At 39.0% G+C, this 23,802-nt stretch overlaps 1 protein-coding gene across 1 annotated transcript; it reads right to left on the bottom strand.

Moving 5' to 3' along the window:
* Nucleotides 1-2,957: 2,957 nt before the first annotated feature.
* Nucleotides 2,958-5,196, bottom strand: LOC137255312 (E3 SUMO-protein ligase ZBED1-like). Its single transcript, XM_067792764.1, has 4 exons — nt 5,094-5,196; nt 4,159-4,907; nt 3,709-4,065; nt 2,958-3,449 (listed from the first exon to the last, which is right to left on the bottom strand). Exons 1-4 carry the CDS (start codon nt 5,194-5,196, stop codon nt 2,958-2,960), a joined length of 1,701 nt encoding a protein of 566 aa, XP_067648865.1.
* Between the last annotated feature and the right edge of the window lie 18,606 nt (nt 5,197-23,802).

Here is a 23,802-nt window from a genome sequence, read left to right as displayed (position 1 = left end):
GACAAGGCAGGTTATTTTTCTAAATCTGACTTTGTTGCTCGTTTGGTTCATGCGGTGTATCATCCTCAGCAAGCCAGAAAGCACACTGATAGTCCTTTTCGAAGTTCATGATCAATGAATGATAAAAGATAATATCTAATCTGAAAAAAAAATCCAAAACAAAACAAAAAATACAAACACAAAAAACAAACACAAAAACAATAAAAAACAAACAAACCCAAAACAAAACACGAAAAAAACCACAAAACATATAAAGGCATTTTTTCAGCTTCAGTCGTATCTTACCTATCAAATTTTAAACCCCTTCGTTGTAAGCATGTGGGACTTATTCCAATTTGGTGCATTACTAAGGTCTAGTGCAATTCCATATTTGGACATACGGTATGTTCGCCGTTTATCTTGGGCAAACGATCAACCAGCCTTTGCAGGTATTTACGACGTCGGACTCCACAAGTTGGGAAGCAAAGACTTTTCCGGTTTAGATATAAAGAAACTTCCAGACCTTCCAGAGCGTGTCCGCCACCTTACCTACTTGTATGTGAAGTGTTGACCAATGCCTCCGAAAACGTTTGAGCTTCAAATTTGCAGCTTCATTCCGGATTCAATAACGCCATATGGGTCTCTATGGAATGCGAGAAAAGACATTGTCCGGCTCAAAATTAATGCATTACGTTAAAAAAAACATGCCCATTGTCATTTTGGGCACTACTTCATTTTAAAAACCATTGGAGGTAGCAAAAGACCACTGGAATGGAGTACAACATTTTCTGCGAATGCGTCGACTAATTGACTTTCTACACCTGCTCATCGATAATTGAAGAGGGCGAGAATGCGACATAAATTTTGTCGCATTGTCGCGTTTTAGTCATTATGTTATAACACACATACTATGCTCAATATTTAAAAAAAGCGCGACACGAGACAATGCGACATATTTTGACCTTGAAAACTGTCGTTAAGTCGCGTGTCGCAGTTTCGAGGAAAAGATAAAAATATTATTCAAAACGACAATGCGACATCAAGACAATGCGACAAATTGGCGAAATGTCGCGTTGTCACACTGCACCGGTTAATTTTACCTCATATCTGGACTTTCATGAGTTATCTGGCATAAATCATAACCCAGTTCGGTATTTCTGCTTACAAGTATTTGCAATAAGTCATTTTGTAAATTAGTTTAGCGAGCGTGTTAAAATGATTTAAAGCAGAGGCGAATAAACTTTCTGTGAAAAAAATGTATATTTAGTTTTAGAACCACTGATAATTATAATCAGTATTGCATGTGGACATAAACAACAGATTTTAAATTAACATTTTGGTCTTAATCAGTCATGTGTAAATCAAAGGAAATAAACGACAGAAAACTGAAATTATCTAGATAAATAGTCTTCACTGCTGCCAACGAGTTGGCGTTGACGTTACTACCTTGTATGACCACTGCTAGACCACCTTGTATGTACTTACTGCTTGCACTTCGCGATACTTCCCTGACACAGATCAAATGAGTTGTTGGAAGTTTCAGTGTGGAATCCGTCTCCATTCATTCGGCAGCATGATGAACAACTGTTAAACTGTCGTGGGGGATTACGGCTTTGACATACCCATTTTTCCATCTGATCCCACAGATCCGGGCATCTGAACGTTCAGGAGAGAAAGCTGATGTTATTTCCCAGGTTGACCTCATAAACCTCATGGCGGTCATAAAGGCGATGCAAGTGAGGGCAGAGAATCCTCCTGCGTTATTCTCTCTGGGATGGTTCCTGATTGTTCTGACTGTCTTGTCGGGCATTTCCCGTTCTCGAAACCGTTCTTGTGCTGTGTCCCGGATGGTAAAATGGCAGTCACTCTTCAAACGTCACTCTTTGATTCGACAGCTTGTAAGCGTCCAATGGCGATATTTCACACGGCACTGCTGATACGTCCCATTTTCTCATCCAGTATTTGCAAGGGTTTGGGATGAATTTGCGAGATACATTTGGGTCTTTTACAGTAGAGTTGTGACGATACGCCCATGCCAAGATACGATACGTATCACGATACTGGTAGTCCGATACATACGATACGATACGCATCACGATATGTTGTCCTTGTATACAGAAAAATAAAAGTACTGGAATTAATGTGCTGTTATGTTATCATTTCAGGGAAGGTATTCATCTGCCAAGAAAAATAAAACATGTCATCATGAAAGACATTTTATTAAAAATGTTTGGCATGTTTCGGTAAATTAGTGTTTTCCCCAAAAATGGAACAGCGGGGATCAACATTGGCACAACTGGCTTTTCTGCACAGATAACAAAATAAATTTGTGAAAATTATCTCAGTCCATGTCTCCGTCTCATCTCATGTCCATGGCAACATTTTCCACGAAAATCTAAATAGAAGCATGATAAAACTGCTAAACTCACAACATTTTGAAAGAGACATTAGAAAATGGACAATTTCAAAATGTGACAGTTGCTCATCATTCAAGATTCAACATTAATGAGAACTTAACCACATTAAACATAATGAACAGCCACTTGTCAAGATAAGTCAAGTCTTAAATTATTGAACTTGCATTTCACAAACATTTGTGGAATATATCGGAACAGCTGTTCCCTTTATGTAATGCAAGGTAGGGTTCCAAAGAATTAGAAGATATATTTTCTATTTGGAATAAAATCATGATATTCTTGTAGGAAATCGCTAAAACCACATCTTTAAAGCAATAATAATAATAAAAAGAATATAAAAAAACCACTGGTAAACTGACAATTTCAAAATGCAATGCTTGCTCATCATTCACCTTAAGATTTAACTTAAGAATACGCTATCAAAGTTCAGTAGCAACTTGATATTTTCAAACATGGAAAACGTGAACATGAAACAATAAACCCTTTCACATCGATCTGCAAAAACTTGGAACAGGTCAAGTCAAGTTTAGAAATGGTGTTTGACATTCTTCTTCAGAAATATCATTTGCCTACATGTTTCCAACTGATGTTGGCTCGCCGTGCTGTAACAATATCACCTGCAGCAGAGAACACCCTCTCAGAAGGGACAGACGTTACAGGAATGCACAGAATGGATTTGGCAAACTGGGACAGCATTGGGTACAAATGTTCATGAAATTTCCACCAATCCAATGGATTAGAATCAACATTCAAGGGCATCCCCCTCACATATTTCTCAATCTCCTCCTGTGCACTGAGTAGAGAGGACTTGGTCTGCTCTTGGTGTGGAGGAGGGTCCATCTTGACTACGTACACATCCCCGAACAGTTTGGACAGGCTACCTGAAGAATCAGTTTGTTTGGGAACTTTAACGGGTTCCTGCTTCACAGGAGGAAGACCAACACCTCCAGCAGCACCAGTGTTGGATAGATTTGGTAAGTCAGGTAGGTGAGGTAGTGGTGTATCATTGATAGCCGAGGGGTCTTGAGACTCTTCCTTCACCAGTGTTGGAACCTGGAACACATGTCATGTATTGTTAAAACATTTGTTCCGTTTCCTGATTCACTGTAAGTACAAGTAAACTGACACTGAAGCGGAACTGAATTAAATCAAATTCAGATATAAAGAACTTTTGAAGGCAGCAGATTCATATATACTAACATATTATTGTATTACATTTTACATACAGTTCAATATTTCTTTAACTTGCTACGTATACTGCGTTTCATTTTGAAAAAGAAATTAAAGCATGTTACACAGCAAGAATACATACCTTGTGTCTGTCGCTGTACTCTGCCACAGTAGTACCTAGATCAGCAAACACACTGCTTTTCTCTTCATCATTAAGAAATGGTAGTGTTTTGAATCTGGGATCAGCGGCTGATGAGCGATGTAGGATCTGTTTCACTTTGGGTGAATTGTAGCGCTTCCCCAAATCGGTGAGAATGGCTTCTTTCACGTCTTTCATAAGACCGGAATCTCCTTCCAGGGGAATCATCTGGCTACGAATCAAATGTAGCATGGGAGCTACAATTGATATGGTTGGTGTCTTTTCCTCGCAAAGGACTTCTGTTACTCCCTTCAGTGGACGAAGAATTTCTACGAGTTGTTCTACGTTTCGTACATCACCCTCAGAGAGTGTGTTGACATCACTCTCATTTCACTGGACATCCTTGGAGACCAGAGTCGCATATATTGCCGGTTGTAACTGCAGGTAGCTCACTAACATGTCATATGTGCTATTCCAGCGGGTGACGAGATCCATCTTTAGCTTTGTCTTTGGAAGATCAAGACGAGGTTGGTTTGTCTTCAGGTGAGCAAAGGCCACTGTGCTTCTGTGGAGAAACCTAACTACTTTGCGAACACGACTCAGTAGAGAAGACACCTTGGAAAGCTTCATTCCTCTTTGGGTTGCAAGGTTGAATGTGTGAGCAAAGCAATATATGTGTGGTGACATGTCTGCAACCTCTGCTGCCACGCCCATATTGGCTGCATTGTCAGTCACAAGAGCTGGTTGTTTGTCTCCAGTTCCCCACTCCAACACAGCATCTTTCAGAACTTTACCAATATTAACTCCTGTGTGGCGTTCTTGTATGACACGAGTTTGCAGCACATATGACACTATCTTCCAATCATTGGATATGTGTTGACTGGTAATAGTGATGCATCCCTGGGTTGAACGACTTGTCCATCCATCTGTCGTCAAAGCAATGTTTAAACACGTGGCGAGATCTGACAACACTGCTAGTTTTGTGGTTTCATACAATTCTGGTATGAGTTTCTGTGACAGAGTTTTTTTTCTATTTGGCAACTTGTACCTAGGTTCGAGGGCAGCAAAGAACTTCACAAAGCCATCATTTTCTACGAGAGAAAATGGCTGTAAGTCAATAACTATAACATAAGCCAGAGCCTTGGTAAGCATTTGAGTCTGGATACTCCCAGCAGGGAACTTGCGAGTGTTCATGAACATATCTGGTAAAGATGCACACTTCGATACAGTAGTTGGTATTTGCTTGCTTGTAGCAAGTTTCACTTTCTTATGCCTTTGATCGCCGTCAGTTGCGATGCTCGGATGGTGCCTCTTTAAATGCGTAAGCATATTTGTTGTGTTACTGCTATACCCAGACATTGTTCCACACAGCGTACAGCACACCTCACCTTTGTCTTTAGACATAAGGAAGTGTTTCCAAACTTGGCTTTTAAAAACTGCTGGCGGTTTTATGAAATCTGAAGGTGCCAGTTCGTTCACCGCATCCACCATTTTGTTACTTGTAAATACCGCGAGAGTTGGCGTTGCATAGCAACCTGAAACATGGCCGCCTCTCGCTGTCGACCTGTTTATCGTACCGATCTTATTGACTGATTTTTTTCAGGTATGGTATAGAGTTATTTTTAGGTATATAGGTATCGTGTTGAATCGATGCATGACAATCGTATAGATGTATCGTATCGTGTCGTTTCTTGAATCGCGATAACTTGCGTATCGATTAATCGTCACAACTCTATTTTACAGTCATAAGTTGTATCCATGTTTTGAAGGTGAAAAGCAATATTTGCGGCTATTGCGTGTATCACAGTCAAGCTCATCATGATTGATAAAACCATTCAGAATCGTTTATGGTTGCAAGCATAATCGTTTATGGGTTCATGTTCTCCCAAACAATACCAACAACAATATTCAACCCTCACAAAAAGGTTAATTTGACATCTACGTACACTTTCTGTTTTCAATTTAATGCGGAAAGCGGGAACATGTTCTCTAACGAGTGTATTTCTAGTTTCCAAATGAAAAAACATATGCATAGAAGTGATGCTTGTGTCAAATAATTCCAAAGCTTGTGTTTCAACAGCGTATTTGGTTCTTGCAGGCTAACTCTTTCCATACGACAAAAAAGCTGCACATATATCCCAAGGTTGCGATACGACGTCAAGTCGTCTACAACCCTTGCATACGACCAGGCTTTGCCAACCATAGCCCCTGAATTAAGTTCTGTTATGGTTCTCCATTTAGAAAAAAATAAAAACAAGCCAAACCCTGCATTTCCGTTGTTTCTGAGACGGCCTGACTGTTTCTCTTTTGATCTGAAATATTTTAATGAAAGTGAATAAAGACGTTTTGAAAAAAGACAGTTCATGTGGATTTTGATGTTACGCTTGTCATAAATGGTCCATGTCAACCGTTGTAACCATGGATACCTGACATCACGTCCGTCTTATATAAGCGTCATGTTGCTGAATATTGAAGGGTGGTGACCTTTCAAATGTAACATCTCGTCTTTCGAATGGAAAGAGTTAAGGACAGATTGATTGACAATGCAAGATACATAGTTACTAAATGTTTGTGAAAGTTAAAACACATATACAATACCACATTAATATATAGCACTTGGAATATGTAGTTATGTGTTCACCATGATATCATTTGTCACTCCGACCCGTGAAGATCCGGGGTAAAATAGGCCTTCAGCAACCCATGCTTGCCATAAAAGGCGAATATGATTGTCGTAAGAGGCGACTAACAGCATCGGGTGGTCAGGATCGCTGACGTGGTTGATATGTCATCGGTTCCCAGTTGCGCGGATTGATGCTCATGTTGTAGACCACTGGATTGATATTTACGGACTGCGGCCATACAGCTGGAATCGGGAGAAACTAAACTCACTCACCCATTTGTCAATCCATTAAGACAATGAGTTTATATCGACTGCAGATTTGGCTTTATGCCATTTGTCATTTGATAACCCATACAAGAGTGCCAGGATGTCAATCATTCAGACCATACGGGTAGGACTGATTTGACACTTGTCCATGACTGTATCGATCATAGTTATATTAACCTTACCTGGGTACTATTATCATTACGTAGGTTTGCCATAGCAGTATTTATTATGAAATGTGACAATACATTGATTGAATACATGATAGTTTCCATTACTAACAGGCAGATGCATACAATGTTGGTGTCACATGAAGGAAACACAATATTTGATCCAGTTATATCATTGTCACATCTTATGTCACCAAACATGAATTAGATCTAGAAGTACAGTATACGGGTATTTAAATACCATGCATCCTAAGCTACATTTGGATTGTGCTGTGACAATTTTATGAAAATAGCTTTGCTTCTAAATAGTGTCGTATTCCATACACAACTGTGATTATAATGAGTATTGCTTCCAACAATTAACATGTTATTCACATGAAATTACATGCCCTTGCACTAACTTGCTGATTTGTTAAATCATCAGGCTTTTGTGGATTGTTTAACCCGAGTAAAGGGTAACGTCATGTTAGCATCTCAATTTATGCTCCGTGCAAATTTGTAATGAATTCTACATATAAATTAGTGATTATGACTACCAAGTTTGGGAGATGCGTTAGTTTGAAAGAAATCAGAAGTTTTATATTACATAGGTTACAATCAATACTGTTACGGGGGCAGGAGTTGTGAGAATTCGGGCTGAAGTAATTGATATTGCAGAACAAATATGCCTTGCAGTTAGCAGTTGGTTGGTCGTTTAGTCATATGAGAATGTTGTACCAGTATGGATGTTTCACTTGGAATATCCATGGGAATATCAGATCAAGTCAGTTCCGTACATTTAATATAATCTACTTCTTTCCACTTAGTGCTCAGTCCTGCCAAATTGTGGTTTTCTTTATGAAATGGGATTCCAAAATACTAATACGGATTGTAGTCATTAAATTGTTACAGTTATCCTTGCAAACGCGATGTCTGATTGCGAAATCTCAGATAGACAAGGTAAACCTTTAAAAAAGCGTCTGTTTGAAATCAAATGAAAATGAGTATTTCTGGTTTTCAGACAACAAAGTCTGCTGCTATTGGGAATCTGCGTGATGTGTTGTAAGTCTGGAAAATGCACTGCTACTGAATGGGGGTTCAAGTGGATCAGTAGCTTTTGGAACCAAGTGTTCTTTTGGGTAGTGGTCTGTGTCCAAACTGAACAGAACATGTAACGTTCTGGAAATCCTCGTTATTTTCTGGTATCGTCATAAGTTCTTTCAACGCCAGTGAACCGGAAGCATTTCCTGCCATCGCACCGAGACACCAGGTACTCAGGAATCATAGACGAAGCATCCCTTTGTTAAAAATAAACGGTTTGTAAAACGTTATTGCCACTACATATCATACACTATTTGAAAGGTCAAATGTAATAGGTCTGTAATAAAGTAGGCGAACATGAAACCTGAAGAAATAAAACCCATTGAGGAACGTTACAACGACATTCATCTTGTGTACGCAGCATCGTTTCACGTTATCACCACACGCAAACACAATGTATGACATGCACGTGCACAACGTGGGAGCCTCCTACTCGTGCATGTGGTGTCGTTATGAATCATGAGGTTTTTCAGGCAGGTCGATAAATCACTGTAGACCATTTTTTCCGATAACGTTCTTACATCCGAGCATGGTCAGGTTTTACAGAGTCAAATCACACACTACTGACTGAAAATTGTAAACCTGAAATTATTATGTAATGCTTCAGTCACCTAAGAAGGGGGATAAGTGAACAAACAGTTTTGCTTTGAATGAAATCCATGTGGTGATGCATTCTCAAAACATCCATTATTATTGTATCAACATAGATTCAATCCCACATATTTCCCAATTCCGATACTCGTACATTGAAAGTACAGTTCCCCTACTTTTTTTGAAGAGCATAATACTCCAGATTAATATGAAATGTAGCTACCATATTATTCAAATGATACAACTACAACTACAACTACAATTTAAATAAGTAAATTTCATACATTTTATACATATATAATATTTAGATCAACCTGGGGCAATTTCTTTTTCATTTGTAACATGCCATATTTTCCCCTTATTTTTTTCTTTTACATTTTAACCTTTTTGTAATCGGATAATAATTATAGAAAGACTGTTTCGGTAAAATATATGGCCACATATTTCCCGATATTACTGGCTTTCAGGTCGGTAGCATGAAGCAACGGCGTTACAAGAATCCATTTTTTGAAGCTATATAGAACAGCATTCGGTTTCGATGTCACCGGGTTATATTTGCAGCTGTAAATAGCTATTTTATTGGATAGCCTTTCGTTTTTAATGATGCTACCCCAAAAGGTAATGTCTGTAATATTTCAATACTGATTACAATAGCTTTAGAGAAAAATTGTCTCTGGTTGTGCTTTCGAGAATATGTAATCTCCTACGGCGAGGTCAATAAACGAGCCTCATTATGACTTTGCCTAGTTAACGACCCGAGAAGGACGTATATATTTATTCGTCCTTTATTTTGAACAGTACTTTGACTTGTCGTTTTAAATTACTTTTAATTTCGACTAAAGACGCAATTATTCATATTAAGTTTATGAGGTAATGCATGCATCGTGTGTGAGAAAGTCACCTTGAGACTTGTTTTGACGCTGCAAGTGGATGTCCTTGGAACCACTGACACATGACACTTCCACTTGTTGATATATCGTCACCTAACCAACTATGACATGCATATAGCTATACTAATTCATTTTAAAGAAATGATCCACTTCAGAATAACATATGTTTGGTTCGTTTCCATAAACTGTTTCGTCATTAATGTACTGGACATTTAGTACTCATAGAAAATCATGAATTTTGAAAGTGAATCATAATGAATGTGGATGCATTAATTGTCTTGATTTTAAATTTTTAATTTAGAAGCGTATTTTCCTGACATTGCAGGAATTGTTTCTGACTAGACGTATTGCAATCAGACCGATTGTGTTGGTCCTTATTGCTAGGAAGACTGTGAAAATTGTATATGTTTTATATAATTTTATGACACTTGTTATTTTACGATGAGTATAAAAGAATAAAAACTTGCATCTAATCGGGCTTCTCTCCTACATTAAACCTGTACATCTTATCATACGAAATACTGTTCGCCGTGGCGTGAAAATATCTTTCCCCTGATCTGATAGTTTGCTAAACCTGGAATCGTGTACGCTCTCAACGCTCGCTGTGTGTCATCCATTGTCTATTGTCTGGATATATTTAGCGTTTCAGACACTTGATTTATGTGTAACCTTAGATGTTTTTAGCCCCGTCACGTCAAACGACAACGTCAAGACAACTTGAAGAAATTAACACGATCAATGTGTTCACTCTCCCTTCGTGTGACCCGTCGGAAACAAACACTGAACACAGGCCACTTAACATAGATTCCTTATTACCTGTGTCATTTGGTTGGGTTGAGAGTGTCGTGCACTTTATAACACATTCTTACATGTAAGGAAACGTGTGTCCACAACAAAGTAATGTGTTTCCTCGTTTTCTGAAATTTGATATATCCCTGGACGCATTGTATATTTTCATTGACACATTGAATATTTCCCTTGACTCATTACATATTTAGCTTGGAACATTGAATACTTTCTCTGAAACATTGAATATTTCCTCTGACACAATGAATATCTCTATTGACATATTGTATATTTCGTTTGACACATTGAATTTCCCCTTGATACACTGAATACTTCGTTTGACGCACTGTACATTTTCACTGAGATATTGAATATTTCCAATGACGCATTGTATGTTTCCCTTGACACAGTGTATAGTTGCCTTGCGCATTGACTATTTCCCTTGAAACATTGTTCATTTCAACATGAAAGATTCAAACATGCCAGTCGTGTGAACGAAATGAACTAAAGTGTCCGACATCCAGTTCTTACGGCCTATTGTTTAGTACCCCCATTCTGCGGAATAACGGGATCGAGTATCGTGATGTTAATCAGACGGATTATGTACTCACCGCTGGAATATTTCGGCTTTCATCCATAAAAAGGAAGCAGACAAACACAAACAGTGTTCCTGTTCCTGATTGAGTGACGAGAAACATTGGTACAAAAACAAAGATTTCATCGTTCTCTCTACATCTTCCTCTGTCTCTCACTAACATTCTCCTAACCCTCATTCACGCACATACATCACGTGAGTAATATTGTTATTCGCTGCGGTACTGGGAGTGAAATAAACAAGTTATATTCACCCATGTAATTTATATTGACTGAAAAAAAAATGCTTCAGTAATCCCTTGCTTTGCATGTTTGAAGTATGTCTGCATTTGGTTTTTTAGGTATGTTACATGTGACATCTGACGTGGTCAGGAGATGCCCCTTTTTCGTATTCTCATGTTATAGGTACAGATCTTTCTGATTATACATTCTGTATTGTAACTCATTTAGACAAGTTTTACGAGTTGTCGAATACCCATAAAACTGTCATGGCAGGTTTGTCCCATTTGTACGTTATATGTAACATGCTTTGAAGATCAACAGTTTTTTCAGTTTTTTATACAGGCAGAATTGTGTGAGTGTTTGAACCATGAACAGTGTATTGTTTGAGAACTCTACATCCAAAACGGAGACGTTATGAGTGAGATAGTGAACTCACCCGTAAACAACAGTTGATTTTGTACATTTCATTTGAGAGATATTGAAAAGTAGTACGGATCATAGATGTTTACTCCTTTGGTTAAAAAATGACACTGGTGTTGTCAAATGTAAGTATCATTATCAGTCAAACTAAGCACTGCATACACACACACGCCCACACAGACGCACACACACACACACACACGTACATACATACAATGCATACATGCATACTATTTTACACAGTGTCTGCACACGGTTTTTGACTGAATGTGAGAGTGTATTGTTTATGCCACTTTTCAGTAATGTGCAAGGTACAGGAGAAATGAGCTTCACCCCTTGTGTCGAATCTAACCCAGATCTTCGGCGTGACAAATGAACCTTTCAATCACTAGTCTACCCTACCAACCCTCTGGCGATCGACGAAATTTTGTGGTTATTCATTTAGTGACATGTAACATTCGCCATAAAGCGAGAGTGGTGTTGTCAATTTCAGTATCGTTATCAGTCAAACTATGCAATGCATACACTCGCACACACACAAATACAGATACATGCATGCATACATACATAGATGCATACATACATACATACATACATACATACATACATACATACATACATACATACATACATACATACATACATACATACATACATGCATACATACATACATGCATACATACATACATACATACATACATACATATTCAACAAGAGGCACCCGTGGCGAGCCACCTCCTCGTGGTGGGTGCTGGGTCACGCTAAGAGCTCGCCGACACCCCCGTAGTGGACCCGGGGGGATATTTGGTCCACCAACCCGTTTGCCGTGGGTTGCGGCCCTGTGTCGGCGGAGGAGGGGATCCTGGTGGTTGAGGGCAATAGGGACCTGCAACCGTGTTCCTGTTGCTCAATACACCACTTTGGCCCTGACTTCGCCTAGACGGGTGGTTGAATGGGCCCGGTTCAACCAATCGGCTGGTCATGTCGAGCCCTGTGCATTACTTGTAATTGCACAAAAAACTTATATTCTGAATGAACTGTATTGTTACTTTTAGGCTTTGACTCTTTTTATTTGTCAAACTTTACTTGAGTAGAAATATGTCACATATAAATTTGCCTAGAGTCTTACATGCCCAGATGGCGATGGCTCATGGGCCAATCTGGTAGGATTTATCTTTTTGGGATATTTTCCTGCTTGAGTATACCCTCCTAGTATCCTTGGTGCCGTGTGCTGGAGACCCGCATACAGTAGGCATTGTCCTCGTTGACACTCCGTGGTGGGTGGGGAGCTAGGAGGGTGAATCATATTCAATACCACCATGGCACCCCCACTGAAAAAACGTTCGTATGAATCTGATGATTCAGTATCTTCTGAGGATGAAATTCAAGACGTTCTCCCAAATCCTGATCATTGGTCACGCTTTTTGGTCATGTCAGCACCAAATGATGGTCCACTAAAATTGAATCCTTTTGCCATTTCTAAAGGTATAGAAGGTTTAGCTGGCGATGTCAAAGAAATCAAGAAGCTACGTTCTGGATCTCTTCTGATCGAGTGTAAAAAGAAAAGCCAGTCACAAATACTTCTTTCAACCAAATCACTGGCTAATGTTCCTGTGGAGGTGTCCCCTCACAGAACACTCAATAGTTGTAAAGGCATTGTCCGTGATGTGGGACGTTGCCTTTCAGATATGGATGAGAGTGACGCTCACAAGGTGTAACTGCTGTTAAGCGGTTCACTTACAAAAGAGAAAATGACATCGTAAAGACCAATACCTATTTATTTACATTTGGTCTTCCAACACGTCCGGAATCATTGAAGGCTGGTTATTGCCACTTAAGGGTTGATACTTACATCCCAAAGCCCCTGAGGTGCTACAGATGTCAGAAATATGGCCATGGTTCTAAATCATGCCGTAGTCCGGCTGCTTGTCATCGATGTGGAGGCACCTGTGAAGATGGCAAACTCTGTGATAAACCTCCAGCGTGTGTAAACTGCTCTGGAAATCATCCTTCGTCGTCCAGAACATGCCCTACATGGGAACTCCAGTCAAAAATTTCGAAAATAAAACATGAACGAAATGTCTCTTTCCTAGAAGCAAGGAAACTTGTACTAGCTCTTGAAAAACCAGGCCCATCTTATGCAGCTGCTGCTTCAGTCTCAATTCCAACTTCTAGATCGGTTTCATATCAGTCCGTATGTTGTCAAACTGATTATACATGGATGGAATCCTCTGCTCCGATCCTCACTACATCTCCTCGACAGTCATCTAGTTCTTCATCTCAAACGGATGATCCATCTACAGTTGTCTCACACTCGCCTATGACTTCAACAGTGAACCTGCAGTCGGTACCGAAACCATCGTCTGATTTGAAAACGACAACCAAAAAATCTGACCATTCTAATCGTTCTGATCGTATTCCAAAGGGTCAGCGTGACCCTGTACGGATACAGAATCGTTTTCAAACCTTAGAGGACATGAATGTATCTCCTCTCCCTCATCGGCGCACCACCAGTAAGTCGCCTAGAAAAGGGAAACACAGATCCCCTGTACAACCACCTTTAACATGAGCGTTTCTAGTTCAATTGTTCAATGGAATTGCAGAGGTCTTAGGACCAATCTCAATGATTTGCATTTATTGATACAAGATTATAAGCCATCAGCAATATGTCTGCAGGAGACTTACCTTAAAGAAACTGATAACTTTGATTTACGTCAGTGCAGTACCTACAATTCCTTCTCCCCACCAGGGACTAAAGCTACTGGTGGATCTTCAATTTTAGTTCGACAGGGTGTGATTCATAGCCCTGTTTTACTTCATACCAATCTTCAGGCTGTTGCAGTTAGAATAACGCTGCACATTGTTTTTACTTTGTGCTCTCTTTACATTCCCCCAACATCGTTGCTTCAATTAACTGATCTTCAAGCACTTTACGACCAACTTCCAAAGCCCTGCATCATTATGGGTGATCTCAATGGTCATAACCCACTATGGGGTAGTGTGCATACAAGCAATAAAGGAAGGTTACTTGAAGAGTTCATTTCAAATAATGATTTATGCATCTATAACGATGGCTCTCACACTTATCTACATCCTGGGAATGGTACTTATTCTAGTCTTGATTTATCTGTCACTGACTCAATCCTCCTGAATGAATTTGAATGGTCCGTCCATGACGACCTTTGTGGAAGTGATCACTTTCCTACAGTTCTAACATCTGTAACCCCTTCTGATGTTCCTCCGTCATCCAGATGGAATTTTAAGAAGGCTAACTGGCCTTTATATGAAGCTCTCTGTGCTGACAAACTTAAACCTGAACTTTTCACTGATGTTGCTGACGCTATAAAGTGCTTTACTGATGAGGTGAACAACATAGCCAATGAGTGTATCTTTACGTCCTCCGCAACTCCACATATTAGAAAACCGTGGTTCAACGATGATTGCAAACAGGCTCGGAAGGCACGGAAAAAAGCTGAACATTATTTCCGCCGCCATCCTATGGTCCACAATTTGAACAAATATAAAATTCTTAATGCTAAAGCTCGACGTACTTTTAAGCAAAGTAAACGCCATTCTTGGCGAACGTATGTATCAAAGATCAATGCACGTACGCCGATATCAAAAGTATGGAACATGATTCAGAAAATCAAGGGTAAGGGCACTAAATCCAACATTCAACACCTTCAAGATGGTGATCAGCTACTGACAAACAAATCCGATATCGCAAATAAACTAGGTGAAACCCTCGCCAAACACTCCTCTTCTTCAAATTATGTGCCTGAATTTCAGAAATATAAAAGTCAACAAGAAAAGAAAGCTATAAATTTCAGTTCAAATAATGGTGAAGATTATAATGAAATATTCTCTATTCATGAGCTTCATACTGCTCTTGAACAAGCTCATGATACTGCTACAGGAGCTGATCATATACATAATCAACTCCTGAAACACTTACCAGAATCTTGCTTAGAAACCCTTTTAAATATATTTGATGACATTTGGACTTCGGGAAAATTTATTTCCAACTTTTTAAATGACAGACAATTTCAAGTCCGAGTGGGTTCTACCCTGTCTGATCATTACAGTCAGGATCAGGGTGTCCCACAAGGCAGTATTTTATCTGTCACTTTATTTAGCATTAAAATCAACAGTTTATCTAAGGTTTTAAATGATTCGATTGATGGATCACTTTTTGTTGATGATTTTAATATTTCTTGTCGCGGTAAAAATATGCGTACTATTGAAAGACAACTGCAGTTGTGTTTAAACAAAATTAACAAGTGGTGTCTTGAAAACGGTTTTAAATTTTCTAAATCGAAAACTAATTGTATACATTTTTGTAGAAGATATAAACTGCATAAGGACCCTGAACTATTTCTCAATGGCACTCCCATCAAAGTGGTAAAGGAAGCTAAGTTCTGAGGTATAGTTTTTGACTCGCATTTAACCTTTTTACCGCATATTAAGTCCCTTAAAACTAAATGCCTGAAGGCCCTTGACTTGTTTAAAGTCATTTCTAATTCTAAGTGGGGAGGGGATCAAGCTACTCTCCTGCAACTTTATCGATCATTGATACGTTCAAAACTTGATTACGGCTGCATCGTCTATGGCGGAGCCTGCAAAAGCAACCTAAAACTTTTAGATTTTGTTCACAATCAAGGTCTAAGACTTTGTCTTGGCTCATTTCGAACTTCACCCGTCGACAGCCTGTACGTTGAGGCTGATGAACCATCTCTTAAACAACGCCGTATAAAATTATCTTTACAGTATATAACCAAATTATATTCCAACGAGTCAAACCCTGCATTTAACTGTGTCTTTAAACCTCTGTATGAGGATTTGTATAACAAGAAGTCTTCCCTTGTTCCGCCTCTTGGACTAAGAGTGAAACCTTTCCTTTCTGCTGCTGGCATAGCGCTAGACAACATAGCTCCCTCCCGTCTGATTTCCTCTCCTCCTTGGCAGTTGGTTAGGCCACAAGTAGACCTTACACTGACTACATTTAAAAAATCAGAAACTAATGAATTACAATATAAACAAGAATATAATCAACTAAAATATAAATATTGGAATTACAAATCCTTATTTACAGACGGATCCAAGGACGGGGGCGCAGTGGCTTGTGCTACTGTCATTGGATCTAAAACAATATCTTCTAGATTACCCGATAGCAGTTCAATTTTCACGGCTGAAGCAAACGCCATATTGACGGCTCTTAAATATATTCAAAGACACCCTAAACATCAACAATATATAATCTATTCAGACTCTCTTTCTTGCCTTCAGGCTATTAAAAACGTATCATGTAAACATCCACTTTTAATAGAAATTATTGAATTGCATAATGAACTTGCTACTGGCCATTGCGACATCGTCTTTTGTTGGTTACCCAGCCACGTTGGTATTACTGGGAACACAATGGCCGATCGTGCTGCGAAGGTAGCACTCAACAAATCTGTGACACCACTTCTTATCCCCTACTCTGATTATAAAGCTGTTATCAGATCTTATATCCGGGATATCTTGCAGAAGAGGTGGGACACTCAAGTAGGTATCAATAAATTACATGCGGTAAAACCCTATGTTGGTTACACCTACTTGGGTTGTCAGTCCAGATTTGAGGAGGTCATCATCCGACGATGCCGCATTGGCCACACCAGGTATACACATCAATACCTATTGAAAGGTGAAGATCCTCCGTTTTGTATCCCTTGTGATGAACGAATCACAGTCAAGCATCTCTTGCTTGACTGTGTTGAGTATTCCATCACAAGGGATAAATATTTTACATCACGAACTTTGCAGGATCTTTTTATTAATCATAGTTCTCATTTAATTATTGCTTTCTTAAAAGAGTTAGATTTGTTGTCTGAGCTGTAAATAGATAAATATTTTACGACTGGAAGTTTCAGTTAGTAACTGACATTGTTAGTGGCAGTATCCTCAAGGGGGGTTAAAGTACAGTAAAATTATTGTCCTCCCGAGAGGGTACGTAAGCCCCATAACATTCGAAGTAAATTAAAGCTCTCCACTGTTTTACTCGTAGCATACGTGTAGTTTTAATATATGGCTAGATATGACGAAATTGCTAACGGCTGAAGGGATGATGTAAATCCAGCTAGGGGCCATGCAGGTAGCAAAAGTACTGTAAGTCCCCATGGTCCCTAGTATGGTGATCTACCTTCAGTTTTTGGCAATCTATAGCCCGTTTTTATATTGTAGTGTTCTCAGTAATTAAACTGTTTTAGATATCATTACTAGATTTAAATGAATGTCTGTGATATACTAGTGATTTTGCTGTTCTTTGTCAACAGATTTTAGATTGTTTCAAGTATTATTGAAATATATCATGTTTTTTTTTTGTATTGTTCTCGTCACGATATGGCTGAGATACTGCCGATGTGACGATAAATATTAACTCACTCACTATTCAACAAGAGCGTTCGTAATGGTTTCGGAAATGTGCATAAAGACGGTTTTGGAAAAATAATATAACGATCCCTTGTTTCAACCAAGCATACCTGACACCTAATGGTCACAAAAGGTGTAGGTATACACGCATATACCTAAATAATGCGTACAAAGAAGGTGTGTGTCCCTAACACTCATTGTATATTGTAGTCGTAATGAACTAAAATGAACTGCGAACTATACCCGTTGAATCAAATATATATAAAATGCAGTTTGCTCTCTCTTTGAGTTCGTTATATTTGTATCTGATATTTGTATCAGATTCTTAATTACTGATTGACTAATACAAACAACACTGCTATAACTGACTATTCGTTGATGTTGTGCTGGGCATTTAGACAATGTGGCCATCGGGGACAAAATTATTTGTGGAGTACTAGACTGTGATTTATCACTAGCCTTGATTTGTTGTCATAAAAATACGTGAAGGGGCCGGTTGTTGGTCAGAAAATATTACACACAAAAAGGTTGTGCACATAAGTACCTCTAAGTAGCCAAACCTAGTGTTCCTCTTGAAATTGGTTCCGTGAGACGAGATGTATAGTTGACGGCTATTGCTCGTTGCCGACATTGCATCGGACATGTGACCTCTCGCTCTCCACTGCATCAAAAAGGCGATTGGTACATGATGTGTTTTGTAACTATGTCTACACAACATCTTGGCTATTCCTGACAACCTTTGCAAGAAGCCATTCACTGGGTGTTCACAAAAGTGAGTTACGTTTGAAAGTGATTCAAATGGTATTTCAGCAATGTGCGAGATGGATTACCGTGCCTGTTTGCACTAGGGTAAACAGATAAAAACGGTTTCTTATATTCGAATGCAACACTAAACCATTTGTAACACAAGCACGTTTCAGAATTTATCACAGTTGAGCACGACATGTTTGATATGATCTAGGTATCATAATCTAGATGATCAGATTTATATGATCAAGGAAAGTCCACAAAGTCACCAATGGCTCCTTCAACGTACAGTCACCTTTCTCATCGACATAGAACGTGTTGTCTCGTTTACTTACTAGAATCGCATTTGAGATGTTTCCGTTCGTCGAGTTCTCGATTAAAAGTAGAGCAAGCTTGAAAGCTATGAAAGAGTGCATTCACATAAATGTCGAACGCACGGTGTTCTCACACTTTGAATTAAACCACTGGGAAAACACATGCGAACAGAAACCAACAAAAAGGGTTATGATGTATTTGAAATTGGTATCGGACTTCGACCTTTACGGGGGCGTTGGGGTAGCCTTGTGGTCAAGCCGTTCCCTCGTCGCGTCGAAGACCCGGGTTCGATTTGTTCCAATGTTTGAAGAATATTTGATTTTGCTGGAATATTGCTAGAAGTGGCGCAAAACAAACTGACTCATTCATCTGAACCTTGGCTTTCAGTTAAGCGAATATTTGACATCGTATTTGCTAAATGGAGTAAATGCACTTTTATAGTGTTAGTTTTTAGTTCAATTAATTTTCATGCGGTATGACAATAAAGTATGTTTTCTTTAATAACTCATTAACACACAGATAAAAAAATGGAAAAGGACACTGAATCAAAACTGACTTTAAATATCAGTTGTTATCTGTTATCTGTTTCCACATATAAGGGATAAATCAACTGTATGTAAATTTGACACTTTTATTACTTTCAACCAAAAACTTAATCCTCCTTTAAAACCTGAAATCGGTTTAATGCAAAAATACCTGTTCACCTGTTCAAAAAACCAAGATGGATAATATCCTTAAGTGTCGAAAGTACTCACATGAAAGTGATCGGCAAAACGCCTTAGCATGTATCCTTACGTCTCTTTCACAATTGTGATAGTTTATCCGATTGATCTTCAGAAGGAAATGTACTTTACCTAACACCATAAACCAATGAATGTCATAATTCGTTCGCAAAGTCTAATAAACGGCTCAGTACCTGCATTTTTACGAGGCACTGTCGCCATTTCTAATGCGAGTGTAAGCGATATTTTTGTCTGACATATGTATCATTGGATATATGAAGCCTCTGTTGTTGAGATCATTGAACTGGACTCCAGTAAAGGACAATGAGTGCTCATGTCCCTCAGATCTGCTTTGACGACCTGATGACGTCGATGGAGAGGTAAGGACCTATAACCCCAGGCCCTGTAGGTGCACTATTCAAGAGCTTGACAACGGCGTATATACTTGTTCCTATTCCCATAAAGAATCTGTCGTTTATGTATCAATACGAAGGTTTGGCGAGTAAACAAACGTCAGAAGCTTTAATGCATTCATTGTTTAACGCCGCAAGACTGCAAAATTCCAGCTATACAGTGCGGATTGTAAATAATCAAATATGAACCAGTCAGTCCAATGATTTACGGCATCAGCATCGATCTACGAAATCCCGATACGAGTTGGGGTGTGAGTTAGTGATTTTGGTTTAACGTCGCCTTTGGCAATGATTCAGCATTATCACAACGGGAAACACCAGAAATTGACTTCACACACTGTGCCCATGCGGGGAATCGAACCCGGGTCTTCGACGTGTCGAGCGAACGCCTTAACCACACACCAGATACTGGTTTCACATATTATTTTACACAGTGTCTGCTCACGGTTGTTGACTGAATGTGAGAGTGTCCTCATATCTGAGGACATTGTATGGAGATAAAGTGACCGGTTGGATATAACATGGGCATCACCTTCGTCACCTTCGACAGCGTCACAGTGCTGATACGAGCGTGTATTGTTTACGCCATTTTCAGTAATGTGGAAGGTTATAGGAGAAATGAGCTCCACCCCTTGTGTTGAATCTAACCCGGGTCTTCGGCGTGACAAATGAACCTTTCAATCACTAGTCTACCCTACCGTCCCTCTGGCGATCGACGTAATTCTGTGGTTATTCATTTAGTGACATGTAACATTCGCAATAAAGCGACAGTGGTGTTGTCAACATAAGTATCATTACCAGTCAAACTAAGCAATGAATACACACGCACGCACACACAGTTACATACATACATGCATACATGCCGGCATACATACATACATACATACATACATACATACATACATACATACATACATACATACATACATACATACATACATACATACATACATACATACATACATACATACATACATACATACATACATGTTTCAGATATCAATTATGCGGAATTGGTTTTGACATGTTTCTGTCTGTTTCATGATTACCATTGCTTTCTCATGATTTGGAATTTTCGTGTTTGATTCGAATGATTTAGTGTTACTTTGTCCTCTTGAACACCAACCCGCCATCAAATTATTGGGTTGTGTTGGGAAATGGCGTAAGACCACGTGAACACTTACCCGATCGTTCACCCCCGTATTCAAACCACGCCGAATTCCCTATTCATGACAAAGCAGTCATTGTACTTACATGTAGGTATAATGTAAATTAAATGTTTAGTACTTTCTGAAATACATTGAAGTGAATGTTATGAGCACAATATAATTGGAATGGAATGTGTATATGTCGAATAAAAGATGTCAGCCCACTCGATGCATTTGAATCAACATTGACAATAATACGTTTTTGGAAATGTTTATTTTCAGATGCCACATATTACTGTTTGTGTAATGTTGTATATTGATGTCAAGGCATGACATTCCGGTACGGAAATAGATAATGCACTCTTTGGCTATGTTTTATGGTGTAATTTCCATCTTTCTATTTGCATATGGCCAATGCAAATATCAATTTTAAAGTATTCTCTTTTAAAAAAAAGTAGGTGATCTTCATTTTTGTTATTTACGATTTAGGAGATTTATCGGAGTTACTCAAAGTTGATAAGATGTCATTGAATGTTTTGAGAGTGCATCACCATTTGCACTTCATACAACCATATTTATGTGGAATGTAGTCGCTTTTGAAAGAGGATTGGTGTATGGCACGGAATTTGCATGTAGACGAGTTTTATTTTAAAACAAACGACTAGAAACAAGCATTGACATGAGTGTCAAAATAAATGTTCTAAGTGATTTCTCGACCTACTTGAAAAACGTCAATTCAACAGTGGGACCCCATGCACGTGTATGGGGCTACTGCGTTGTGCACGTGCATATGATTCGTTGTTTTTATGGGTGGTAATAGAGGGAAAAGGTAGTATATATTTTGAGTACTAGTAGATACAAGGCATGTGCAATTAAAATGTTATGCATGCATTACGTGCATACTACGTATGTGTAATATGAATAACGTATATTTAATCGCAGTGTATGAAACTCCTAAACAAAAGACAGGAAGCCCACAGGGCTGATAACTTAAAAATGTTGCTGGCTTTGTAAACATGTAACCAGCGCTATATTAAAAACAGCAAACTGAGATATTTTGTTAAAATAAAGTAATTAATGAATTACTTGGAGTGAGATAAACTTACGTGCAAAGTAAAAATCATAACAATAAACAATCATAACATGGTGGTGACTGTTGATTCATGTAGTGTCTGAAACAGAAAAGCAGGAAAGAACGACATTATTCATTGGCTGAAAACATTCACATTTAGTGTTAAATGGGTAGACTGATCTGTGGACGTTACAGTTTGACTGAACTGTACAGACATCATCTAGCTACCACAATTGTAAATTATTTATGAAATATTTCCCTTAGGTAATGACATGGTCAAATATTAACCCTTGGAAACTGTTTTATCGCACAGGGCCAGCTATAGAATAGTTGTTAGCCCGCCATAAACCTAGCAAGCAGCGGGCCGCCGGGCAGACGCTATTTCATACACTGCTAGTCGAGGTCATCAGCATCGATGCCGATACGAGTGAGTGAGTTTAGTTTTACGCCGCTTTAGCAATATTCCAGCAACGTCACGGTGGGGAAAACCACCTCAGAAAGGAGCTTCACGTAATGTGCCCAGGTGGCGTACCGAACGCTGGTCTTTGTCGTGACGAACGAACGCTTTACCACTAGGCTAACCCACCGTCCGCGGGAAATTATGACGTGTGTCAGCCAAGTCAGCGACCCTGACCAGCCGGTCCCGTTAGTTGCCTCTTACGACAAGCAAGATGACCAGTTCCCGTTTTTCCAAGATCCTGTTTCAACGTGGAATCTGTGCATATGTAATTTGCAAGTTATAGTCTGGTTCATAATATTATTGAGAATTTTTCTTCTTACTTTGAGCTATCCTAACACCTCAACTGATTCACTGATACTTAAAACTAAGTAATGGTATAAGGGAGGTAACTCATCTTGGCCTACTGAGTATAGTACAATTAGAGTTACCTCCCCTGAATTTGTAGCAGACGTCATTTTCCTCAGCACTGTCAACAATGTCTGCTGAAGATAAAAGAAGGTTGATTTTTGAGTTGTGTAATCAAGGAACTGATGATGTAAATACACTGGCAGAGAGAACAGGAACTCCTCTTTCTACTGTGTATAGGATTAGGAGGAATTTTAAAGAGGGACAGGATTTTGGGCATCAGAAAGGAGCAGGGAGACCCAGAAAATTGGACTTCTCAGATCGCGTCCGGCTGGGAATTTTAGCGTCTAAAAAGCAAAGGGCAAGCATCTCCAACATCAGGTATGAAATGATAGAAAGGGGATCAACAGTTGTATCAAAATCTACAGTTAGAAGAAAGTTGATTGATCTTGGATGGGAGAAAAAGACTGGAATTCTTTCTCCTCTCATGAAACAAGAACATAAAGACAGGCGTGTTGAGTGGTGTTTGGCACATGAAAACTTTGACTGGGAAAATGTCATTTTTACTGATGAAAGCTCAATATGGGTATATCCCAATAATGTGAAAATATTGACAAAGTCTGCGTCAGCACCGTTGTATCGACGACCTAAATACAGCCCAAAGTTTCATGTATGGGGAGGGATATCCTTATTAGGAACGACCCCGCTGTGTGTGTTTGAGGGAAATCTGACAAGTCAACGCTACACTAACATATTAGATAATTTTCTGCTTCCAAGTGCACATGTGTTTTATGGAAATGACTGGATTTTGCAGCAAGATAATG

The sequence above is a fragment of the Haliotis asinina genome, chromosome 11 (assembly GCF_037392515.1).
Source record: "Haliotis asinina isolate JCU_RB_2024 chromosome 11, JCU_Hal_asi_v2, whole genome shotgun sequence".
Taxonomy (NCBI): Eukaryota; Metazoa; Mollusca; class Gastropoda; order Lepetellida; family Haliotidae; genus Haliotis; species Haliotis asinina.
Note: the sequence above shows the minus strand (reverse complement) of the source record. Positions and strands in the feature narration are given on the sequence as shown.